The sequence below is a fragment of the Salvelinus sp. IW2-2015 genome, linkage group LG26 (genome assembly GCF_002910315.2).
Source record: "Salvelinus sp. IW2-2015 linkage group LG26, ASM291031v2, whole genome shotgun sequence".
In the NCBI taxonomy this organism is placed as follows: domain Eukaryota; kingdom Metazoa; phylum Chordata; class Actinopteri; order Salmoniformes; family Salmonidae; genus Salvelinus; species Salvelinus sp. IW2-2015.
The window spans coordinates 45334492-45358709 of NC_036866.1; the positions used below are offsets into that span (position 1 = coordinate 45334492).

Below are 24218 nucleotides of genomic sequence, written 5' to 3' on the forward strand. Positions count from 1 at the left end.
ATTGATTGAGTAGAATATAGAATATTTAAGACAACATCATTTTTCCTGCACTGTAAGTACGGACAGTTTAGAGTAATTTAAAGTACTCAAAAAAGCAATGTTCAAGTTTCAAGTGCAGTGAAAAGTCTTTCTTTCAAGTCGTAAACCTAAAAATGCAGAAATCAATAACAATGTAATACAAAAAATGACATAAAGTAAAACAAAAACACACAAGAAAGTAATGAAGTACACTATATGCAGGGTCAGTCAGTTCCAGTACCATATTTGAAGTGCAGGGTTACTGGAGGCATACTGGAGTGATAGAGGTCAATATGTGACTAGGCATCAGGATACATGATAAAGAGAGTAGCAGCAGCGTATATGATGGTTGTATGCGAGTGGGTGTGCGTGTGTGTAGAGTCACTTGTACAGTGCCTTCGGAAAGTATTCAGACCCCTTGACTTTTTCAAAATGTTGTTAGGTCACGGCCTTATTCTAAAATGGATTAAATTGTTTTATTCCCTCATCAATCTACACACAATACCCCATAATAACAAAGCAAAAACAGTTGTTAGAMATTTTTGCTAAAGGCCTCCCGGGTGGCGCAGTGGTCTAGGGCACCGCAGTGCTAGCTGTGCCACCAGAGACTCTGGGTTCGCGCCCAGGCTCTGTCGCAGCCGGCCGTGACAGGGAGGTCCGTTGGGCGATGCACAATTGGCCTAGCGTAGTMCGGGTTAGGGAGGGTTTGGCCGGTAGGGATATCCTTGTCTCATCGCRCACTAGCGACTCCTGTGGCGGGCCGGGAGCAGTGCGCGCTAACCAGGTCRCCAGGTGCATGGTGTTTCCTCCGACACATTGGTGCGGCTGGCTTCCGGGTTGAATGCGCACTGTGTTAAGAAGCAGTGCGGCTTGGTTGGGTTGTGTTTCGGAGGACGCATGGCTTTCGACCTTCGTCTCTCCCGAGCCCGTACGGGAGTTGTAGCGATGAGACAAGATAGTAACTACTAACAATTGGATACCATGAAATTGGGGAGAAAATGGGGTAAAAAATGAAAGAAATGTTTGCTAATTTATAAAAAATAAMAAAAGTATTCAGACCCTTTGCTCAGTACTTTGTTGAAGCACATATGGCAGTGATTACAGCCTTGAGTCTTCTTGGGTATGACGCTACAAGCTTGGCACACCTATATTTGGTGAATTTCTCCCATTCTTCTCTTCAGATCCTCTCAAGCTTTGTCAGGTTGGATGGGGAGCGTTGCTGCACAGCTATTTTCAGGTCTCTCCAGAGATGTTCGATCGGGTTCAAGTCCGGGCTCTGGCTGGGCCACTCAAGGACATTCAGAGACTTGTCCTGAAGTCACTCCTGCGTTGTCTTGGCTGTGTGCTAGGGTCGTTGTCCCATCTCCACAGAGGAACTCTAGAGCTCTGTCAGAGTGACCATCGGGTTCTTGGTCACCTCCCTGACCAAGGACCTTTATCCCCAGATTGCTCAATTTGGCTGGGCGGCCAGCTCTAGGAAGAGTCTTGGTGGTTCCAAAGTTCTTCCTTTTATGAAGAATGGAGACCACTGTGTTCTTGGGGACCTTCAATGCTGCAGAATTTTTGTGGTAACCTTCCCCAAATCTGTGCCTCCACACAATCCTATCTCAGAGCTCTACGTACAATTCCTTCGACCTCATGGCTTGGTTTTTGCTCTGACATGCACTGTCAACTGTGGGACCTTATAAAGACAGTTGTGTGCCTTTCCAAATCATGTCCAATCAATTGAATTTACCACAGGTGGACTCCAATCAAGTTGTAGAAACATCTCAAGGATGATCAATGGAAACAGGATGCACCTGAGCTCAATTTCGAGTCTCATAGCAAAGGGTCTGAATAATTATGTAAATAAGGTATTTCTGTTTTTGATTTTTAATACATTTGCAAAAATGTCTTAAAACCTGTTTTTGCTTTGTCATTATGGGGTATTGTGTGAAGAATGCTGAGGGTTAAAAAAAAAWATATATATTTCAGAATATGGCTATAATGTAACAAAATGTGGAAAAAGTCAAGTGTTTTCAATACTTTCCAAACGCACTTGATGCTCATGTTCATTGAGTGAACCAAGAAGATCTGGAGCAGCAAGATACAGTATCAAAAGAAACATACTTCCTCTTCGTGTGGGAGTTAGACGAATATTGTTTTATTCATCCTGGAAACTCGTTACCGTTTTATAATTGAATTGCTCCTAAGCTAAGCACATAACTAATTGAATGAATTACTTCCTTCCTCTGTACCAAACCTACACCCTGGGCCTTCTCCTCCACGACAGACAGCAGTGTTTTATGCAGATCCTCCTGTTGGCACACACCTCTGCCAGACCCTCCATCAGGCTCTTTTCACAGTGATGTGTCGTTTGTCTTCTGTCCCGTAGTTTAGTCAACATGGCCCTGGTCCTGTGGCCCTCATCTTGCTTTGCCTGTCTTCTTCTCTCTCTTTCTCAAGTGTCTCGATTGCTCCATCTTTCTCTCTATCTCTCTCTCTCTCTCAACTGTCTCGATGCTCCATCTCTCTCTCTGTGTCTTTCTCTCTTTCGCGATCTACAGATGTAGGATCTTATTTTGATAACCCTGTAGCAGGAGAACTTTCCTGCAATACAGGAAATGTAAAATGTRTAGTGTATTTGAGGTTTAAAAAGGCTTCTGAAGTTTGTAATTTCCATTTAGAAATTTCAGACTTGATTTACAGAAAAAAATTTCAACCCTTACCAAAATGCCCATTAATTATAATCTACATAATAAGTAACATTTCCTGTTGCTGCAGGATTATTTTCCTGCTGTAGCAAACTGGTTCAAATTAAGATCCAACATCTGTATCTCTCAGATTATCATATATTTGCAAATCATAGAGGACTGTTTAGACAGACATACATTGTTTGTTCTCTGTCTGCTCTCTGTACTCTTGAGAATGTCTTAAACAACAGAAGACCCCAGTTACAGGGCTTTTTAACTTACGTCACTCTCAGAAGAGGCAGTGACTCTCAGTTAATGCCTGGTGAGTAGGTCTATTCTCAGAGAGTTTAAGACTTAACTTCATTTTCATGGCATCGCATATATTTCACGCTCCCACATTATGGGTATTAAGGGATTGTAAGAGGAATGTTCTTATCCAATGTTCCTAACCTGCAGGCATAGGCCTATTAGTCCAAACCTTCACCAGGCACACCCAAGTTCCACACATTTATTATAGGAGTTGTCAATATTTCACAAAATGTTGCACCTTGTGGTGTTAGATTTCCCCTAGCATGGCTTTTGAAGAGCACCTGCTTCTCAAACACAACTGAGAACTCTCTATTGTGTTCGGTCGTTCTAGTCTGTCGTCTGTCTGTTCTGTCTGTCGTCTCTGTCTGGTCTGTCTGTTCTGTCTTGTGCTGTCTGTCTGTCTGTCTGTCTGTCTGTCTTCTGGTGCTGTCTGTCTGTTTTCTGTGTGTGTGTGTGTGTGTGTGGTGTGTGTGTGTGTGTGTGTGTGTGTGTGTGCGTGTCTGTCTGTCTGTCTGTCTGCTTCTGTCTGTCTGTCGTCGTCTGTCTGTCTGTCTGTCTGTCGTCTGTCGTCTGTCTGTCTGTCTGTCTCTGTCTGTCTGTCTGGTCTGTCTGTCTGTCTGTCTGTCTGTCTGTCTCTGTCTTCTGTCTGTCTGTCTGTCTGTCTGTCTGTCTGTCTGTCTGTCTGCTTCTGTCTGCTGTCGTCTTCTGTTCTGTCTGTTGTCTGTCTGTCTGTCTGTCTGTCTGTCTGTCTGGTCTGTCTTCTGTCTGCTTCTGTCGTCTCTGCGCTGCCTCCTGCGTGCGACGCGTCTCGTCGTCGTGCGTGCGTGCGTGCGTGCGTGCGTGCGTGTGTGGCTAGAGAGAGAGAGAGAGAGAGAGAGAGAACATTTATGCAAAACCTGTCTGAAGTGTACTACTGAGGTTGTGGTGGGACATTACAGAGTACTAGGGGTACAGGGGTAGTACTGGGGTTATGAGAGAGTCACATTCTGGGCTTGGTCATGCGTTGGCTCCATGTCAGTAGAGATTACAGCCTGGGTCTCTGGTCCGATCAGCTTTCCTCTGGCCTGCGTCCCTGTCTGCCCCCTCTACTACACAACTCCCAGGTCCCAGCGTGCTCCCTCTTGTCCCCATCCCTTTTCCATCCCCTCACTGTCTCTTCTCCATGGTAACTGCCCCTCCCTCGTCCCTGACTTGTCCCTGCCTCTCCCTGCCCCTCACCTTCTCCTCCCCCTCCCATGTCCATGCCCCTTCCTTCACCGTGTCCTCTCCCTGCCTGCCCCCTCCCTATGTCTCCTCTCTCTGCAAGACCCATGAAGAGTCTCCCTGTTCTGTTCTCTCTAGTCTGGTCCACTCCCATAATTATTTTCAGCTGCTTCAGTAAGTTAACCACTTAGGAGGATGATGTTGCTTTGAATTACCTAAAGGTCAAAGTTGTTACTACGTAACAAATATTCTTATTTAGTTTATTTATACATTTACAAGGGTCATTCAAGTGTTTCTTGTTATCCTACACGTGTTGAGGGAAGAAACCTTGAACATGAGCATGTTTCAGTGCTAGCTGCAGTGTGATGTGAGGTTCAGATAATCTCTTTTGATTGATTTGTTTAGTCTTGTATAACTAGGCCACTCAGGAACGTTCAATGTCATCTTGGTACTGTAAGCAACTCCAGTGTGTTGTGTTTTAGGTTATTGTCCTGATAAAAGGTGAATTTGTCTCTAAGGAAAGCAGACTGAACCAGGGTTTCCTTTAGGATTTTGCCTTTTCTTAGCTCTATTCCATTTATTTAAATAAAATAAAAACTCCCTAATCCTTGCTGATGGCAAGCATACTCATAACATGATGCAGCCACCATCATACCTCAACATATGAAGAGTGGTTGTCAGTGATGTGTTGTTTTGGATTTGCTCTAAACACAAGGCTTTGTATTCAGGACATGAAGTTAATTTCTTTCCCACATTTTTTGCAGTTTTACTTTGTTGGAAACAGGATGCATGTTTTGGAAGATTTGTATTCTTTTGTATTCTTCTTTTGATGCTGTCAATTAGGTTAGTATTGTGGAGTAACTAAAATGCTGTTGATCCATCCTCAGTTTTCTCCTATCACAGCCATTAAACTCAGTAACTGTTTTAAAGTCACCATTGGCCTCATGGTGAAATTCCTGAGAAGTTTCCTTCCTCTGCGGCAGCTGAGTTGCATCTTTGTAACATCTTTGTTGTGACTGGGCGTATTGATACACTATCCAAAGTGTAGATAATTGTGTGTGTGGTGTACAGAGATATGAGGTAGTCATTCAAAAATTATGTTAAAACACTACTATTGCACATGGAGTGAGTCCATGCAACTTATTATGTGATTTATTAAGAACATATTTACTCCTCAACTTGTTTGGGCTTTCCATAACGAAGTGGTTGAATACTTAATGACTCAAGACATTTCAGCTTTACATTTTTTATCTATTTGTAAAAATGTCTAAAAACATAATTCCACTTTAACATGATAGATTATTGTGTATAGGCCAGTGACACACAATCTCAATTGAATCCATTTTAAATTCAGGCTGTAACACAACAAAATGTGGAAAAAGTCAAGGAGTGTGAGTACTTTCTGAAGGCGATGTATATCTGTGTCCTTGCAGTAATCCAGTTTGGGTTTGTGACCCTGTTCGTGGCGTCGTTTCCGCTGGCCCCACTGTTCGCCCTGCTCAACAACATCATCGAGATACGCCTGGATGCCAAGAAGTTTGTGGCTGAGCTCAGGAGGCCGGTCGCTGCGAGGGCAAAAGACATTGGTGGGTTTACAGTTCAAACTCTGTCTGCACACAGGTTCTTTTTTATTACACTCCTACATTGATTCCTTTCACAATAATAAACGTAATATTGAAGTCACTCCAATACAAGTGATTTACAAAGAAGAAAAAAAACACTCGTTATCTTTGGGATTCTTCGGGCCCTTGAGTTTTTCCTTACCATGTGACCAGGGCTTTAAAGTGCGACCAATTTGGTGTGCGAGATTTTGCTCTTCCCGACCTGTAGTTTGAATTTGGGATGATCATTTTTAAATAATAATTGTTGGAATTTTAAGGATTCGCTGTACTGTTGTTTCACAAGCGCAGTTTCGCTAGCGTCATGCGTGCAGCATTACTACAGCGAAAACGTATTCTTTCTAGCCCAAACAGTTCAAAGGATCTTACCCATATTATACTGCCGCCAACAAACGTCATTTTTTAAACATTCATAAACCATGTTGTGGGCTGTTCTAAAACTATTTGCGGGCTGTTAACCATTTGTTTTACAAATTTTTCAGTCATGTATGGTACCTCATTAACTAGCTAGCTAGCTAAGAACCTGATAACTTTACCAGTATATCCAAACATTTGGGAGCACAGAAAGAAAGGAAAATGGATTATAAAAATGAAAATGGATCATTCATTCATAGGAATGAATGAATGACAGATGTATAGCACACCGTCACAAACTTGACGCTCTGGAGTGTTAATGTTAAGTGGATGACCATATAAAATGGTCTTATGCTTTAAACTGTTAGAAAACTCAGATTCTTTGCTTTTTTATTGTATTTATTATTTATCAATGATTTGTATGCACTTTTTGCACTAGTATGCACTGCTATAGTAAATAGTATGAAAAATTGTTCATTGCTGATTTCATTTTACAATTGTTTTTAATTGATTACAGAGTATAATAGTGACATATACAGGGTTGCAGATGTAATTACAGGGTACAGTAAAATGATTGTGCTCCTAGCTCCAACAATGCAGGACAATGTTAAATAAAACAATACAAATATAATAAAAATAGACAATGTAAAAATATAAATAATAATATGCACATATTATTAACAACTGTGGCAATGATAAATATCCATTGGGGTGGTTGCAGGGTAAATGTCGGGGGGGGGGGGGGGCAGGAGAGGGATAGGGGGAATAGGTACTGTAGCTGACTAGTGGTGGCTATTCAGCAGCCTGGTGGTCTGGGGGTAGAAGCTATTAGCCAGTCTTACAGTTTTTGCCATGATGCTACTCTACTGCCCGCATCTGAGTGATGGAAATGGGGAGAACAGGCCAAGGCTCAGGTGGCTGGGGTCCCTGGTGGTCTTCTTGGGCTTCCTGATACACCTGGTGTTGTAGGTGTCCTGTAGGGCAGGCGTTGTGCTCCGAAAGGTACGTTTTGCTGAGCGTACCACCCTCTGTAGCTCCTTGGGGTCCGCGGCAGTAGAGTTGGCGTACCAGGCTGTGATTCAGCCCGACAGTATGCTCTCGACGGTGCTCTGGTAGAACACTGTCAGGGCCCTCGGAGACAGGCCGAATTTCTTCAGCTTCCTGAGGTTGAAAAGTGTGGTTCGACCGTTTCAGCTCCTCGGAGATGAGTACGCCGAGAACCTTTACATTTTTGACTGTCTCCACGGCGACTCCATTGAGGTGGATRGGGGTGTGCCCAGCCTGGTTCCTCCTGAAGTCCACAATCAGCTCCTTTGTTTTCCTGACGTTGAGGGAGAGGATGTTGACCTGGCACCACGCCGTCAGAGTGCCTACCTCCTCCCTGTAGGCCGTCTCGTTATTGTTGGTATTTGGGCCTACTACTATCGTGTCATCAGCGAATTGTGTGAGGCCACGCAGTTGTGGGTATACAGGGTGTACAGGATGGAACTAAGGACGCACCGTTGCTGGGCCATCATGTTGAGAATCAGTGTCGAGGAGGTAATATTGGCTACCTTCACCACCCAGGGGGCGGCCCATCAGGAAGTCCAGGACCCAGTTGCATAGGGAGGAATTCAATCCCAGGGCTGTAAGGTTTGTGGTGAGCTTAGATGCCACTATGGTATTGAAGGCCGAGCTGTAGACGATGAACAGCATCCTCACATATGCGTTCCTTTTGTCCAGGTAGGTGAGGGTAGTGTGCAGTGCCAATGGCGATTGCATGGTACGTGGATCTGTCAGGGCGGTAGGCGAATTTCGTATGCTATGATCAACCTACTCATGAAACATGTGGGAATAGGGCTTGAAACATTTCATCTACATATACTCACGATCAACTTTGAAGTTGACATGATATAAGATTTCAGCTGCCTTAATACTGTAATAATTTTGTATTTAATTAGCGGTAAGGGAAAATCAGACTTATTTTGTGGTGCACTGCTCTTCATCATTGCTGTCTCTAGCCCTGTGAACGAGTTGATTTGTCCTTTTGTGATGACGACAAAGTGGTTTTGTATCTTGCAATTGTGTTCGTTTTTTTATGATTTGTTATTCAATATAAATTGATGTGTGTTTGTCATAGAACGATGGGACTGTTTCTTATCGCTGCAGTAGACGCTCAGCTTTACAGCACTGTGCAGCCTGTGTACCTGTAACGTACCGTTTCGTCACAAATTGACAGACAGTCTAATCAGCAAATGATCATTAAGGCAGGACTCCCGAGCCTCCAATGGCTGTGGATATGTGACCCGATACCCCATAGTCATTCAAGGCCAAGTGTTTTGAAGTAGGGAAGCTGGGCTTTTAGCCAGAACTTCCGTGAAGCCATTTATAAGCAAATTACCTTGATATTCCTTGATAAAACAATTAAATTATAACGGAAATTCCCCCAAAATGGGGGTATTCATATTTAAGATGAACTCAAAGAGAATGATTGTTGAGGAATGGAACCCAATGAATGGAACCCTTTGTGATTGACTGCCTTAATTAACAAATATATTTGTYATAAGATTGTAATATCAATTACCATCAAGAGTTCTAACTCTCATGTGATTCTGCTTCTCTGATTCTAGGTATATGGTACAACCTTCTCCGAGGTGTGGCTAAAGTGGCCGTCATCATAAACGTAAGTCATTCCTGTAATCCCAGCAAAACATAATAGTGACCAAAAAAAAGATTCTTCTGACTTTAACATATACTGTTTTGATTGTTTTGAATGTTCTGCCAAAGGTACTGTTTTTTATTCCATCTTATCCATTCCACAACCCCCTGAACAATAACAAGTCTGCACTTAAAACTAGAACATATTTCATTGAAGCTCAGCCCTGGTCCACACAACATTTACTGAGAATTTATGTCACCACTTTTGGGGGGGTTACTTGTAAAAGCTCATAATAAGGYTTTTAAATGCCTGCCCCTCTGTGCAGAGAAGACCATATTTGGTCAGAAAGAGAGCTAGCTTGGTTCTAAATTCTACACCAGGCTCTCACTTCACTTCCAAGGGGATCACAATCGTCATGGCAATGGCAAGTTGAGATCCAGATCTGGGTTATTTATGACATTCAATCAAGATGGAAGGGAGGGATCTCCTCACCTCCATTCTCTTATTGATAATGTTTTCAACAGTACAGGATGTCAATGTGTTTTTACTTTAAGGCCTTGGATACACTGTAGGTTTATGTGCTGACAAATCACAGAACCCAGAATCAAATATCGCGTGGGTACTGGCCAGCTTCTCAGGTTAGGGTTAGGGCTAACATTTATGTTAACAGTCAGTCACCAAAGACTATGTGCTGACAGGCAGATAGTTGCAGATGAAACAGCAAGATGGCACCGACAGACATGGCAGCTCTGCTTCTAGCAATTAAGCAACTTTGAAGTATTTCGTTTTTKTTGTGTGTTCTTTTTTTACACTATTAGCCCAGAACGTTTTTTGTGTTATTACATACAGCCGGAAATAACTTTTGGATATCAGAGCGGCGGTAACTCACCAGCACTACGACCAGGAACACAACTTCCCGAATTGGATCCTTTGTTTGCACCCCCCAGGGCAACTGAATTTATCCCAGAGGCTGCTCCAAGATGCTGCCGGCGGAGAATAGGTATTTGGAGTGGACTTCTAGTCTGACTCAGGAGGCGGGCAAACCATCCACCGCTTCCGAGTGTATTACTTGTTAATGTTCAGTCTCCAGAGAGACATCAAGGACTATAACATACTCTGTTTCACGGAATCATGGCTCTTTCTGGATATACTGTCCCCGTCCATTYAACCAGCTGGGTTCTCAGTACATCGCGCAGACAGGAATAAAGGCTTCCGCTTCTGGCGCCTCCAACTCAATCATCAAGTTTGCAGATGACACAACAGTTGTATGCTTGATTACTAACAATGACGACACAGCCTACTGGGAGGAGGTGAGGGCCCTGGCGGAGTCGTGCCAGGAAAATAACCTCTCCCTCAATGTCAACAAAACAAAGGAGCATGGACTTCAGGAAATAGCAGAAGGCGCACGCTCCTATCCACATTGACGGAACCGCAGTGAAGGTGGAAAGCGGACATTTCTGGGGGGAATGGCCCTAGCCCTCACCCTCCGATCCAACAGGTCCCAGACGTGCTCAATGCGATTGAGATCCGGGCTCATCGCTGGCCATGGCAGAACACTGACATTCCTGTCTTGCAGGAAATCATGACCAGAACGAGCAGTATCGCTGGTGGCATTGTCATGCTGGAGGGTCATGTCAGGATGAGCCTGCAGGAAAGGTACCACATGAGGGAGGAGGATGTCTTCCCTGTAACGCACAGCGTTGAGATTGCCTGCAATGACAACATGCTCAGTCCAATGATGCTGTGACACACCGCCCCAGACCATGACGGACCCTCCACCTCCAAATCGATCTTGCTCCAGAGTACAGGCCTCAGTGTAACGCTCATTCCTTCGACGATAAACGTGAATCCGACCATCACCCCATGTCAGACAAAACCACGACTTGTCTGTCAGTTAAGAGCACTTTTTGCCAGTCCTGTCTGGTCCAGCGACGGTGTGTTTGTGCCCATAGGCGACGCCTGTGATGTCTGATGCCCAGGGACCCTGGGCATCTTTCTTTTGGTGTTTTTCAGAGTCAGTAGAAAGGTCTCTTAAGTGTCCTAAGTTTTCATAACTGTGACCTTAATTGCCTACCGTCTGTAAGCTATTAGTGTCTTAACAACCGTTCCACAGGTGCATATTCATTAATTGTTTATGGTTCATTGAACAAGCATGGGAAACAGTGTTTAAACCTTTTACAATGAAGATCTGTGAAGTTATTTGGATTTTTACGAAWTATCTTTGAAAGACAGGGTCCTGAAAAAGGGACTTTTCTTTTTTTGCTGAGTTTATCACAAGGCCATCAGAATGTTAARTAGCAATCACTAGGTTACTMTACCSTGCACCTTAGAGGCTGCTGCCCTATATACTGTACATAGACATGGAATCACTGGTCACTTTAATAAATGTTTTTCATACTGCTTTACTCATTTCATATGTATATACTGTATAATGGTATTATATTCTACTGTATTTTAGTCAATGCCACTCCGACTCCTAATATTTATATATTTCTTAATTCCATTATTTTACTTTTAGATTATTGTGAATTGTTAGATATTACTGCACTGTTGGTGCTAGGAACACAAGCATTTCGCTACACCCACAATAACATCTGCTAAATATGTGTATGTGACCAATAAAATGTGATTCGATATTTGTAGATGGTATAAAGCACACTGAAGACAGCGCTCCTTTTGMTGAAGTTGACCCCTTTATTCAACCGATATAGCATTACTAGAGCCCGACTGATGAAGCCGTTGACCGATATGAATTGCCGATATTTGCCTTAAACAGAAAAATGTGTTGCTTTACTCCACAGATAACGAGCAAATATTAAATACAGTACAAGTGAAACGTTTGGACACACCTACTCATTCAAAGGTTTTTCTTTATTTTTGTGCTATTTTCTACTTTGCAGAATAATAGTGAAGACATCAAAACTATGAAATAACACACATGGAATCCTTTTGTAACCCCCMAAAAAAGGGTTAAATAAATCMAAATATATTTTAGATTTTAGATTCTTCAAAGTAGCCACCCTTTGCGTTGATGACAGCTTTGCACACTCTTGGCATTCTCTCAACCAGCTTCACCTTGTCACGGATCCCTCCGGAACTTTCATTACGCACACCTGGCCCCTATTGATTAGTAATTGTATAAGTGTGCCCTTTCTTCACCAGTGTCCTGTCGATTATTGTTGAGGTGTCTGTTGGTTCGTGTGAGTACCTGTGCTATGTTGTTTTGGCTTTCGTGCCACGTATATTATGCAGATGATTACGGTTCTCGTCCCGTGTGATAATCATTGTGCGATTGTGTATTTAGTCGAGGTACTCCTCGCTCTTTTGTTTTGGTTTCTACACTGTGTTTTGTATATCTGTTTGTTTGGTCTTCACCCCTGTGCCTTTACACGGCACGCTGTAATTTGGGAAATAAACATCCCTATTACGCATTCCTGCGCCTGTCTCCCAACCCATTTATACCAACGTGACACACCTAGAATGCTTTTCCAACAGTTTTGAAGTAGTTCCCACATATGCTGAGCACCTGTTGGCTGCTTTTCCTTCACTCTGCGGTCCAACTCATCCCAAGCCATCTCAATTGGGTTGGGATCGGGTGATTGTGGAGGCCAGGTCATCTGATGCAGCACTCCATCACTCTCCTTCTTGGTCAAATAACCACACATGTGGTCGTCCGTTCACCTACTTTGCGTCTCACAAAGACACGGCGGTTGGAACCAATAATCAAAAATTTGGACTCATCAGATCACAGGACACATTTCCACCGGTCTAATGTCCAGAGCTCGTGTTTCTTGGCCCAAGCAAATACTTTATTCTTATTGGTGTGATTTAATAGTAGTTTCTTTGCAGAAATTTGACCGTGCAGGCCTGATTCATCCAGTCTCCTCTGAAAAGTTAATGTTGAGATGTGAATTTATTTGGGATGCAATTTCTTAACTCTAATGAACTTATCCTTTGATGGGTCTTCCTTTCCTGTGGCGGTCCTCATGAGAGACAGTTTCATCATAGCGCTTGATGGTTTTTGCGACTGCACTTGAAGAATCTTTCAAAGTTCTTGAAGTTTTCCAGATTGACTGACCTTCATGTCCTAAAGTGATGATGGACTGTTGTCTCTCTTTGCTTATTTGAGCTGTTCTTGCCATAAAATGGACTTGGTCTTTTACCAAATAAGGCTATCTTCTGCATACCACCCCTACCTTGTTACCACACAACTGATTGGCTCAAAGGGTGGCTACTTTGAAGAATCTCAAATATAAAACATATTTGGAATTGTTTAACACTTTTTTGGTTACTACATGATTCCATCTGTGTTATTTCATAGTTTTGATGTCTTCACTATCATTCTACAACGTAGAAAATAGGTGTGTCCAAACTTTTGACTGGTACTGTACAAACAAAAATATAATAAACAAATACGTCTGCTCATTTGCGGAAATGTTTTGGTTATGTTCAATGGTTGCCTGAAGAGGGCGCTCTACCAGCAGCTCATTGAACATCATTCAGCCTTAGGTCACAATGTGAGAGAGAGTAGGCATGATGGTTTGACAGTGAGTAGTTTGCCACAGCCAGCATATATGAATAAAAAATGTAATAACGTTCAAATGTGAAGAAGCGACGTGTGACATACGCCCAGTTTCTTGAAACGGGTCACATTTGTTACATCCTTACATGTCTTCAGGTGCTTTCTCATTGATCACTGTCTGTCTCTCGCCAGGCGTTTGTGATCTCCTTCACGTCAGACTTCATCCCGAGGCTCGTCTACCAGTACATGTACAGCCCAGATGGCTCCATGCACGGCTTTGTCAACCACACCATGTCATACTTTAACGTCTCAGACTTCCAGGATGGTAAAGAACCTATGGACCCTCATCATCTGGGTTACCAGGTGGAAATGTGTAGGTGAGATAACGCACAGCACTGGGTCAACAACTTATATTTTTGTGATAAGTAATTACAGTGTAATGACCATGTAATGTCTTAATTTTCTGTACCGTAAAATAAAGTGCTACCAATTTTTGTCATGCGTAAAAATAAATAGTTGTTAATAAATAGTTGTTGCAGTTAAGAACAAATTATTATTTTCAATGACAGCCTAGGAACAATGGGTTAACTGCCTTGTTCAGGGGCAGAATGACAGTTTTGTACCTTGTCAGCTCGGGGATTTGAACTTAAAACCTTGCGGTTACTAGTCCAACGCTCTAACCACTAGGCTGCCCTGCTTTAGTCTTTGTAATCAGTTGACTCTTGACTCTAGGTATAAAGACTACAGGGAGCCCCCATGGTCCAACACGCCCTATGTGGTCTCTAAAGAGTTCTGGGCGGTCCTGGCTGCCCGACTGGCCTTCGTCATAGTCTTTCAGGTGAGTGGAGGAGAAGTCTCTCTGTAGTTGGTAACACACTTGTCTGCAAGCACTTCTATATGCCTCCCCACCAGAGACCGGAGTTCGATCCCTGTTTCCACCCTCCCTTCCCACTGTGTCTCCCCCCTTCATCTTACTCCATCTCAACTTCTGAATAGTCTAAATATAACATGAAACATAAAGAAGAATGCAGTTGCTGGAAGTGTACAGTTAGTGCCAGATTTTACAGCTACAGTGTATGTATATATAACGGACGTGAAATGGCTAGCTAGTTAGCGGTGGTGCGCGTTAATAGCCTTTCAATCGGTTACGTCACTTGCTCTGAGACATTGAAGTAGTGGTTCCCCTTGCTCTGCAAGAGCCGCAGCTTTTGTGGAGCGATGGGTAACGATGCTTCGTGGGTGACTGTTGTTGATGTGTGCAGAGGGTCCCTGGTTCGCGCCCAGGTATGGGAGAAGGGACGGACGTAAAAGTTAAATTGTTACATTGATGCTGTTGACCCGGATCACTGGTTGCTGCGGAAAAGGAGGAGGTCGAAAGGGGGGGAGTGTAACCGATGTGAAATGGCTAGCTAGTTAGCGTGGTGCGCGCTAATAGCGTTTCAATCGGTGACGCACTCGCTTTGAGACCTTGAAGTAGTGGTTCCCCTTGCTCTGCAAGGGGCGCGGCATTTGTGGAGCGATGGGTAACGATGCTTCGTGGGTGACTGTTGTTGATGTGTGCAGAGGGTCCCTGGTTCGAGCCCGTGTATGGCGAGGGGACGGACGTAAAGTTAAAACTGTTACATTGATGCTGTTGACCCGGGTCACTGGTTGCTGCGGAAAAGGAGGAGGTTGAAGGGGGTGAGTGTAACGGATGTGAAATGGCTAGCTAGTTAGCGGTGGTGCGCGCTAATAGCCTTTCAATCGGTTACGTCACTTGCTCTGAGACCTTGAAGTAGTGGTTCCCCTTGCTCTGCCAGGGCCACATTTTGTGGAGCGATGGGTAACGATGCTTCGTGGGTGACTGTTGTTGATGTGTGCAGAGGGTCCCCGGGTCGGGGCGAGGGGACGGACTAAAGTTAAACTGTTACATATATGAGGGATTCAAAGACACGCTCATTTTGCTTTGTGACATTAGTATACAGTAGGGATCATCAACTAGATTTTTTTGTTGAGTGGATGGTCGGGGGGCCGGAACATAATTACAAATCATTTGTAGACTGCAAATTGACCGCAAGATGGCCAAACGGATATAATGTTAGACTAAAATATAATTTTGAATCTTGTATATGATCACATGTGTTTCTCTATTATGCGTGGGAATACTTGAGAACAGATTTCCCAAATTAAAATCACTTGGAGATGATTTGGGGTTTTTACAGTCTTTTATTTCTAATAAGTTTTTGCTCAAAACCTTGGGGGGACAAATAAAACCACACCCACGGGCCACCAGTTGGGGAACCCTGGTATACAGTATACTTCCTGTTTCCTGCTGGTTGACCAATGACATGCTGTCTCTCCACTCCCTGTAGAATGTGGTGATGCTGATGAGGGCCTAAGTGGACTGACTATATATGGATTTTCTATATTGATGTCATTAGTGCGTCAATAGAAAATATATTAGCGAACACATTTACAATTATTTGGGGAAACAAAGTGAATATTTGTTAGAGAAAATATATTTAAAATGTTTTACCTCTCTTCCCTCCCTGTAGAACGTGGTGATGCTGATGAGTGACATTGTGGACTGGTTGATCCCAGACATCCCTAAAGACATCAGCCTCCAGATCCATAAGGAGAAGATCCTGATGGTGGAGCTGTTCATGAAGGAGGAACAGGGCAAGATGCAGTTCATAGACAGCATGACTCCTTGTGACGGCAAGCGGCGCAACAACCACGCCCCTATAGCCCGCTCGCGCTCCATCCCACACACACACAGTCACACACACGCCAACAACTTCTAGCAGCTACTGTAAGGTGTAGCCTTGCAAGCTAAGCCAAAGGGTTACTACTCTCTGTGTCTTTATCCTTGTCCAGACATTCCGTAGAAAGGGGGAAGTGTTCCCTTCAAGACGTCGTCGAGGCCGAACTATGAGAAACAGAAACAGCCCGAGTGCACAATGCCTTTCTGTCAAACCATTCAGTGAATAACTAACTAGCTAACTGCCAACCAGTTAACTAACTGCCAACCAGCGGGGTCGTGGTTTTGAGGTTGATCTTAAATGTGGCGGACCATATGCCATATTCAGAGCAGCCAGAGAAGAGAGAAAATGTTTGTTTAACATGTTCTTTACATGCTTTACCTTACAGCATATCTGGCATCCAAGGTTTTTCTATGTTTTCCTCTTTATAAACAGGATGTAGATTATACATCATCCTTTGCTCTTATGACTCAGCCATATCCATGGTGAAACCGTGCAAATAACCACTCTCATAAAYGCTACACTTTTTATTCAATTGCTACACAACATTAATGTACAATTATTTTCTTTACCTAGATTTTTTTTATTGTATTTTTAACAACAAAAAAAACGAACTTGGATATCTTGAAATGTATGTGTGTAGAGCAAAGGATATAATCTTAAATGGGTGACAGGTTTTGTATGTCTTTGATTCAAAGATCTCAAATGTTTTTAGCTACCAAGCACACAGTTGAGCATGGTTGATACAACACCTGGTTGTGGGCTCCCATGCTATCATATAGCAAAAGCAGTTAGTAGAGTATTTTATTGCGTTACAGTATACAAGTACAATAGCACTGTATGATGACTAGATGCTGCTAAACATAGTAAAACACCTTTGAATGACTTTAGTTCAGAACATACAACTTAGCAGTGTTGTAAGAATACACCCCTGTTGTAACATGTACAGTTCAGGCAAATCTTTCTCTGCCACAATACATACATTAAACTATGTGACTTCTACGCTTCATAGCCAATCAGGATATTATTTTACATATGGAGTAATAATAATGAAACCTTTCAATTGTACTTCAAATTSTATATTGTTTACACTTACTTCTGTCTACTGGATATACGAAGAAATATAATATTTCTCATTCTTTACTTGCCTTTCTTCAGAGGACAAGGACACTTTGATCCTTTTATATGTCTAACTAATGTCTTCATACAAAATGAGAGTCATTTCATAGCAGCATATTTTACTGTATTGATACTGACTATGTTGTAAATGTATAGGCTGCCTGCCTATTCATTTTGATGTGATGTTGAATAAATAATGCATTAAATTGAATGTAAACAACAATGTGGTATGGCTATTGAGTGTTGTCATGTTCTTAGGCTAGGAAGAGAAATGTATTCCAAAAAGGATTGCGGCCTTTGCAGTAACTTAGAATTGAATAATAGAGTATCGGTATCAAATGCAATAGAATCTATTTGAACCTAGTTTGTTTAAAMAGTTTTTTTTATCCAACATTCAACATTCAAATACACAACACGGCCAAAAGTATGTGGACACCTGCTCATCGAACATCTCATTCCAAAGTCAWGGKCATTAATATGGAGTTGGTCACCCCTTTGCTGCTATAACAGCTTCCACTATTCTGGGAAGGCGTTCCACTAGATGTTGGAACGTTGCTGCAAGSACTTGCTTCCATTCCGCCACAAGAGATTAGTAAAGGTTGGGCACTGATGTTGGGTGATTAGGCCTGGCTCGCAGTCAGCGTACCAATTCATCCCAAAAGTGTTCGATGGGGTTGACGTCAGGGCTCTGTGCAGACCAGTCAAGTTCTTCCACACTGATCTCGACAAACCATTTCTGTATGGACCTCGCTTTGTGCACGGGGGCATTGTCATGCTGAAACAGGAAAGGGCCTTCACCAAACTGTTGCCACAAAGTTGGAAGCAAAGAATTGTCTAGAATGTCATTGTATGTTGTAGTGTTAAGATTTCCCTTCACTGGAACTAAGGGGCCTAGCCCGAACCATGAAAAACAGCCCCAGACCATTATTCATCCTTCACCAAACTTTACAGTTGGTACTATGCATTAGCCTTCTCCTGGCATCTGCCAAACCCAGATTAGTCCGTCCGACTGCCAGACGGTGAAGCGTGATTCATCACTCCAGAGAACGCGTTTCCACTGCGCCAGAGTCCAATGGCGGCAAGCTTTACAGCACWCCAGGCGACGCTTGGCATTGTGCATAGCGCTCTTAGGCTTGTGTTCGGCCATGGAAACCCATTTCATGAAGCGATGAACAGTTCTTGTGCTAACGTTGCTTCCAGAGGCAGTTTGGAAGTTGCTCCTAGACGTTTCCACTTCACAATAACAGCCCTAACAGTTCATCGGTGCAGTTCTAGGAGGGCAGAAATTTGATGAACTGACTTGCTGGAAAGGTGGCATCCTATGATGGTGTTGTGTTGAAAGTGACTGAGCTCATCAGTACAGGCCATTCTACTGCCAATGTTTGTATATGGAGATTGCATGGCTGTGTGCTCGATGTTATACACCTGTCAGCAACGGGTGAAATAGCCGAATCCACTAATTTGAAGGGATTGTCCACATACTTTTGGCCATAGAGTGTACCTACTATATATATAGTAACATTTGTAAATGTAAGAGTGCCGTGCATCATTTGGTAACATAATCAAAACGGTGTTTACCAAATCCTATTGTAAAATCCTATCCCACCAAGCCAAGACAGTCAAGGATCCTAGACACTTTGCAGTGTTCTGGAACCTGTGTTATTTGAGATAGGCCAGGCCTGACTCAGGACAGGACAGATCGTTTTAATGGAGCTTTCAGGAGATGGAACTCAGAGGAAGCACTTCTTGATGTAAATAAAGGGAAATGTTCCATTTCAGCTTACAACGGAACTTCCTCTCCTTGGCTTGATAGCACTCATGGCATGTTTTAAGACGAGACAAAAGAAGCAACTTTTACTGTAAATCGTACCCAAAGATCAGAAACGGACTGTGAAGAGATACATATTTTCAGACTTTAGACTAAACTTACTTTTTGGTGGAAAATAGAAAATCTTTTCTGAAATAAAGCAAACTGATAGAATTCTGGATCTTCCCAGAAATKGTTATTTTCAATCACTAGTTAGGTTTCCATCCAATTGGCTTCAGATTTTCCTGTGGATATTCTAAAATCCGCAAAAATCAAATATGCAAATGTTSCATCAAATTGACTTGTTGCGTGATGAGATAGGCTAGTGGACATAAAATTACATTTTGCCGTTAAATTCCCATGTACCAAATAAAAAGTACAAGCTAAATGGGTTTCCATTGCATTTTTTACTATACTGATTGTTTTGTCACATAAAAATGTTGCATTAKATAGTGAATGTGCCCACTCTGATATTGGCACATGACGTGCGCTCTAGCTAGCAGCTCGCAGATACAGTGCGGGTATAGCCTAGGGCTAGGCCTACATGATGAGATTGTTATGGACAAAAGAGAGAGATTATTTTAATTTGTCAAATGGCAGCCAAGCATCGATCATGTCACCAGAAAAAGACCCTCATTATTTATTGGAAAGGAGCAGCAAGCTCATCACTTTGCAGTTTCAACGCCCTGTGAAGTTCATCATAACTTACACTCAACAAAAATATAAACGCAACATGTGAAATATTGGTCCCATGTTTCATGAGCTGAAATAAAAGATCCACAGAAATGTTCCATACGCACAAAAAGCTTATTTCTCTAAAATGTTTCGCACAAATTTCATTTAGTGTGCATTTCTGCTGTGCCAAGATAATCCATCCACCTGAAAGCTGTGGCCTATCAAGAAGATGATTAAACAGCATAATCATTACACAGGTGCACCTTGTGCTGGGGACAATTAAAGGCCACTCTAAAATGTGCAGTTTTGTCACACAACACAATGCCACAGATGTCTCAAGTTTTGAGGGAGCTTGCAAATGGTATGCTGACTGCAGGAATGTCCACCAGAGCTGTTGACGGAACATTGAATGTTAATTTCTCTACCATAAGCTGCCTCCAACATTGTTTTAGAGAATTTGGCAGTACGTCCAACCGGCCTCACAACCTCAGACCACATGTATAGTGTTGTGTGGGCGAGAGGTTTGCTGATGTCAATGTTGTGAACAGAGTGCCCCATGGTGGCGGTGGGGTTATGGTATGGGCAGACATAAGCTACTGACATCGAACACAATTGCATATTATCGATGGCAATTTGAATGCACAGAGATACCGTGATGAGATCCTGAGGCCCATTGTCATGCCATTCATCTGCCACCATCACCTCATGTTTCAGCATGATAATGCACTGCCCCATGTCACAAAGATCTGTACACAATTTATGGAATCTGAAAATTTCCCAGTTCTTCCATGGCCTGCATACTCATGAGACATTTCACCCATTGAGCATGTTTGGAACGCTCTGGATCTAACTGTACGATAGCGTGTTCTTGTTCCCGCCAATATCCAGCAACTTCACACAGCCATTGAAGAGGAGTGAGATAACATTCCACAGGCCACAATCAACATTCYGTTCAACTCTATGCAAAGGCAWATGGTGGTCACACCAGATACTGACTGGTTTTCTGATCCACGCCCTTACCTTATTTTAAAAGGTATTCGTGACCAACGGATGCATGTCTGTCTTTCCAGTCATGTGAAATCGATAGATTAGGGCCTAATGAATTGACTTMATGTGACTGATTTCCATATATGAACTGTAACTCAGTAAAATCTCTGAAATTATTGCATGTTGCGTTTATATTTTTGTTCAGCATATTTCACATGTAACCTAATGAACTGTATGCTTTCCATAGTCGTAATGGGAGGACCACACGACTCCAGCTTTACTTCGATATGATGGATATTATATCAATATTTCTACCGCAATATCCGTCATAATTAATTGTACCGACACAAAATGATCTCACCTTGTCTAGCGTATATATGTCTAGTAGACATTTGGAAAGTTTATTGACAAATTTGTTATTTCCATCAGGCCTGTTGTAACATTTTTTATCCAACATGTACTTTACTGGAATGAAAAGGTTGGATGGGAACCTGCTAATGCTAATTTAGCTCCAAAATATTTCTGCTTTCAAGTGTTTTTGTCAAAACCTAATGCTCAGTCTTATGGTATAGTAAAAGTCATCTTTGATTGAAAGCAAATACTTCTTTGCTTGTGTGTGTGCTTCTTACATTCTTTCAATATTCCTGCACCCATGTGATATGTTAGGGTGGCTTATCGAACTCACTATGGCCAAGTGTCTGGATGTTACACTACCTGTTCCTCTGTGCACAGCTGCTTTATTCTTTATAACCACTAGATGGTAACAGTGGTCTTTATACAGTAATCTCTTCATCATTGCCAGTGTGGGGCATACAGGTAACTGCCAAAATAAAGGAAACACCAACATAAAGTGTCTTAATTGAGCGTTGGGTTACCACAATCCCAGAACAACTTCACTGCCCTTGGCATAGATTCTACAAGTGTCTAGAACTATATTGGAGGGATGCGACGCCATTCTTCCACAAGAAATTCCATCATTTGGTGTTTTGTTGATGGTGGTGGAAAACCGCTGCTCCAGAATCTCCCAGTATTCAATTGGGTTGAGATCTGGTTACGGAAGCCCCGTTTATACCTGGTTCTAACTTGCATCCTTTGTCCTGATCTCGTCCACATTCTGATTGTGCCCACGTCTTTTGACAGATGTAGATAATCAAAAGACACATTGTGATCTGATTGTGATCTGATTCTGATCAAATCCTCCTGCCCACCTCCGGATGTAGTCAGACACACATTGTGTCTGGATGTCTTACGAGTGTAGACAGAGAAACCATTTAAATCCTCCTTATTCTGCACTCTAAAATCATATGTGTCTAACAATAAATAAATAAATCACTTTTTTTTAAGAATAGCTGTGAAATAATTTGCATAAAGGAAGGGACCAGGAAATCTGGTCACAATGCAGACKCAGTGGACGGATAACAGACACATTTTAATACCATGTGTAGACACATTTCTGGAAATGTGGGCACAATCAGAATGTAGACAAGTTCAGGACAGAGGACCCATGTCAGCACCCGGTGTGAACGGGGCTTAAGTCACAGAGATCTCTTCTTCTAGCCATGGTAGCCAAAATAATGGTCAACTGGACATTTTTATACAAGCCCCTTAATTGCTTAATTACCTCAGGAACCACACCTGTTTGGAAGCACCTGCTTTCAATGTACTTTGTATCCCTCATTTACTCAAGTGTTTCCTTTATTTTGGCAGTTACCTGTATGTCTATGTGTTGGAATCTGAGCCATGGTTTAGCATTCTGAAAAGGCCTATGTATATCTCTAGTTCTGTTTAGGATTATTGCATCATTTACTATGCAAATATTTTCTTAGGTATTGTCACCATATTTCATTGAATAAAGTACAGTTGAAACTCTATAGTTCTGTCGCTGAACAGATTTATAACAGTGTCGTAACAGGAAACTGCCTTCACCTATTTTACCACTAGGGGTCCTCATCCAATCATCCTACAAAGCATCCAGGTAGATGCCCCTTGGTTAATCGAAGAGGCTTGTTGTGCCTCCTCATGGGAATCTCCAGGAGGGCTGAGTACTCCCTTCCTTGCAGAGAATCCCTCCTTGGACCCCCCCATAGCCCCCCCAAACACACACACCACCCACGCRCACACACCTATACCCAATACATCATCCAGCACCCACAGAGAGAGAAAGCCCCTCTGAAGATATACCAGTGGGGGAAAACTTGGCCTGGGTGACCAAATGGGGCCTGGATGGGGCCTCTTCAGATCAGGGGTGACAAGCTGCCATGGTGGGGATACCCCCAGCCGGTGCTCCTCGCTGGCCTCCTGGGTGGTTCTCTGCATCTCATAGTGAGGCGCAACCCTGGCCTCCGGCCCCTGCCTCCGCTCTGTTGATGACACAGAGGGAGTTCTGATGCAGAGCACGTAGGGACTTGTGTTTATGACAACATAGGGAGACCTGAGACTGAGCATGCAAGTAGGTTTGGGAGTCCTTGGAATGACAAGGTTGGAGTTCCCTGTGTGAGCATGTAGTGAGTCTTCAGAGTCCTGGGAGCACACAGGGAGTCCTTTGACTCCTTTAGGGAGTACAGAGACAGCGCAAAGGCAGGCAGTCGTGTTTTGACCAGATAGGAAGTCCTCAGTGAAAGCACAAAGGAGTCCGTTTATTGACCATGTAGGTAGGGAGTCTTGGAGGGGAAGACCTCGGGAGTCCTATGACTGAGAAGGTAGGTAAGGTAAGTCCTGTGTATGATAACAAAGGAGTCCTGACTGCGTAACTAGGACGTTTTACTGGAGAAGACCTTGGAGTCTCGTGTGAGAAAATGTAGGCCAGTATGTCTCCCTAGGGAGTCAATGGAGGGGTGGGTTCAGATCCCACCGCTGCCACCAATTATTGTAAGTGGAAATGTGGAGTTGTGGGGTAGTGTTGGATCTGGTCAGGCTAGTTTTCCATTCGGGAGTTATCCAAAGATTCCCTCTAAACCATGTGAAGAGCATAACAAATGCCATTTAGCAGACACTTTTAAGTCCTGAACCCACTACCCTGACGTTACAAGCACCATGCTCTACCAACTGATCTACAAAGGACCACTTCCAATCCATTGTGTCCAGTGCATGGATTATAGAAAACAATATTACACAAAGCATCGGCATTCTCGGATCACAATCTCCAAAGAAACGGCTAGAGCTGTGGATCCTCATCAGAGGAGGAAGGTGAGGACCAGTGAATTTCATAAAAATAAAAATGGCAAAACATGTCAAAAGATATCCTTTTTAGATAAAACTATACTAAATATATTCACGTCACAAAATAATTGATTGAAACACACTGTTTTGCAATGAAGGCCAACAGTAGCCGCAACAGCATTCTGTAGAGTAGCCCCATGGTGTAGCCGGAGGACAGCTATCTTCCGCCCTCCTCTGGGTACATTGACTTCAATACAAAATCTAGGAAGCTCATGTTTCTCACCTCCTTCCATAGACTTACACAGTAATTATGACAACTTCCGGAGGACGTCCTCTAAACTATCCGAGCTCTTGCAGCATGAACTGACATGTTGTCCACCCAATCAAAGGATCAG

General features: G+C 42.9%; 1 protein-coding gene across 4 annotated transcripts in view; it reads left to right on the forward strand.

Annotated features, from left to right (window-relative positions):
- The window catches only part of LOC111952905 (anoctamin-1), a 68125-nt gene extending 50716 nt beyond the window's left edge, over nt 1–17409 (forward strand). For 2 of the 4 annotated variants that reach the window (XM_070435314.1, XM_023971909.3), the window contains 5 exons: nt 5636–5788; nt 8785–8837; nt 13528–13712; nt 14068–14173; nt 15870–17409. In XM_070435314.1, the coding sequence (XP_070291415.1) occupies nt 5636–5788; nt 8785–8837; nt 13528–13712; nt 14068–14173; nt 15870–16118 (746 nt within the window). In that variant the 3' untranslated portion in view covers nt 16119–17409. The remainder of the gene's footprint in view (nt 1–5635; nt 5789–8784; nt 8838–13527; nt 13713–14067; nt 14174–15869) is intronic. The other 2 variants (XM_023971913.2, XM_023971912.3) reach the window with 1 other exon arrangement.
- Nucleotides 17410–24218: the final 6809 nt, after the last annotated feature.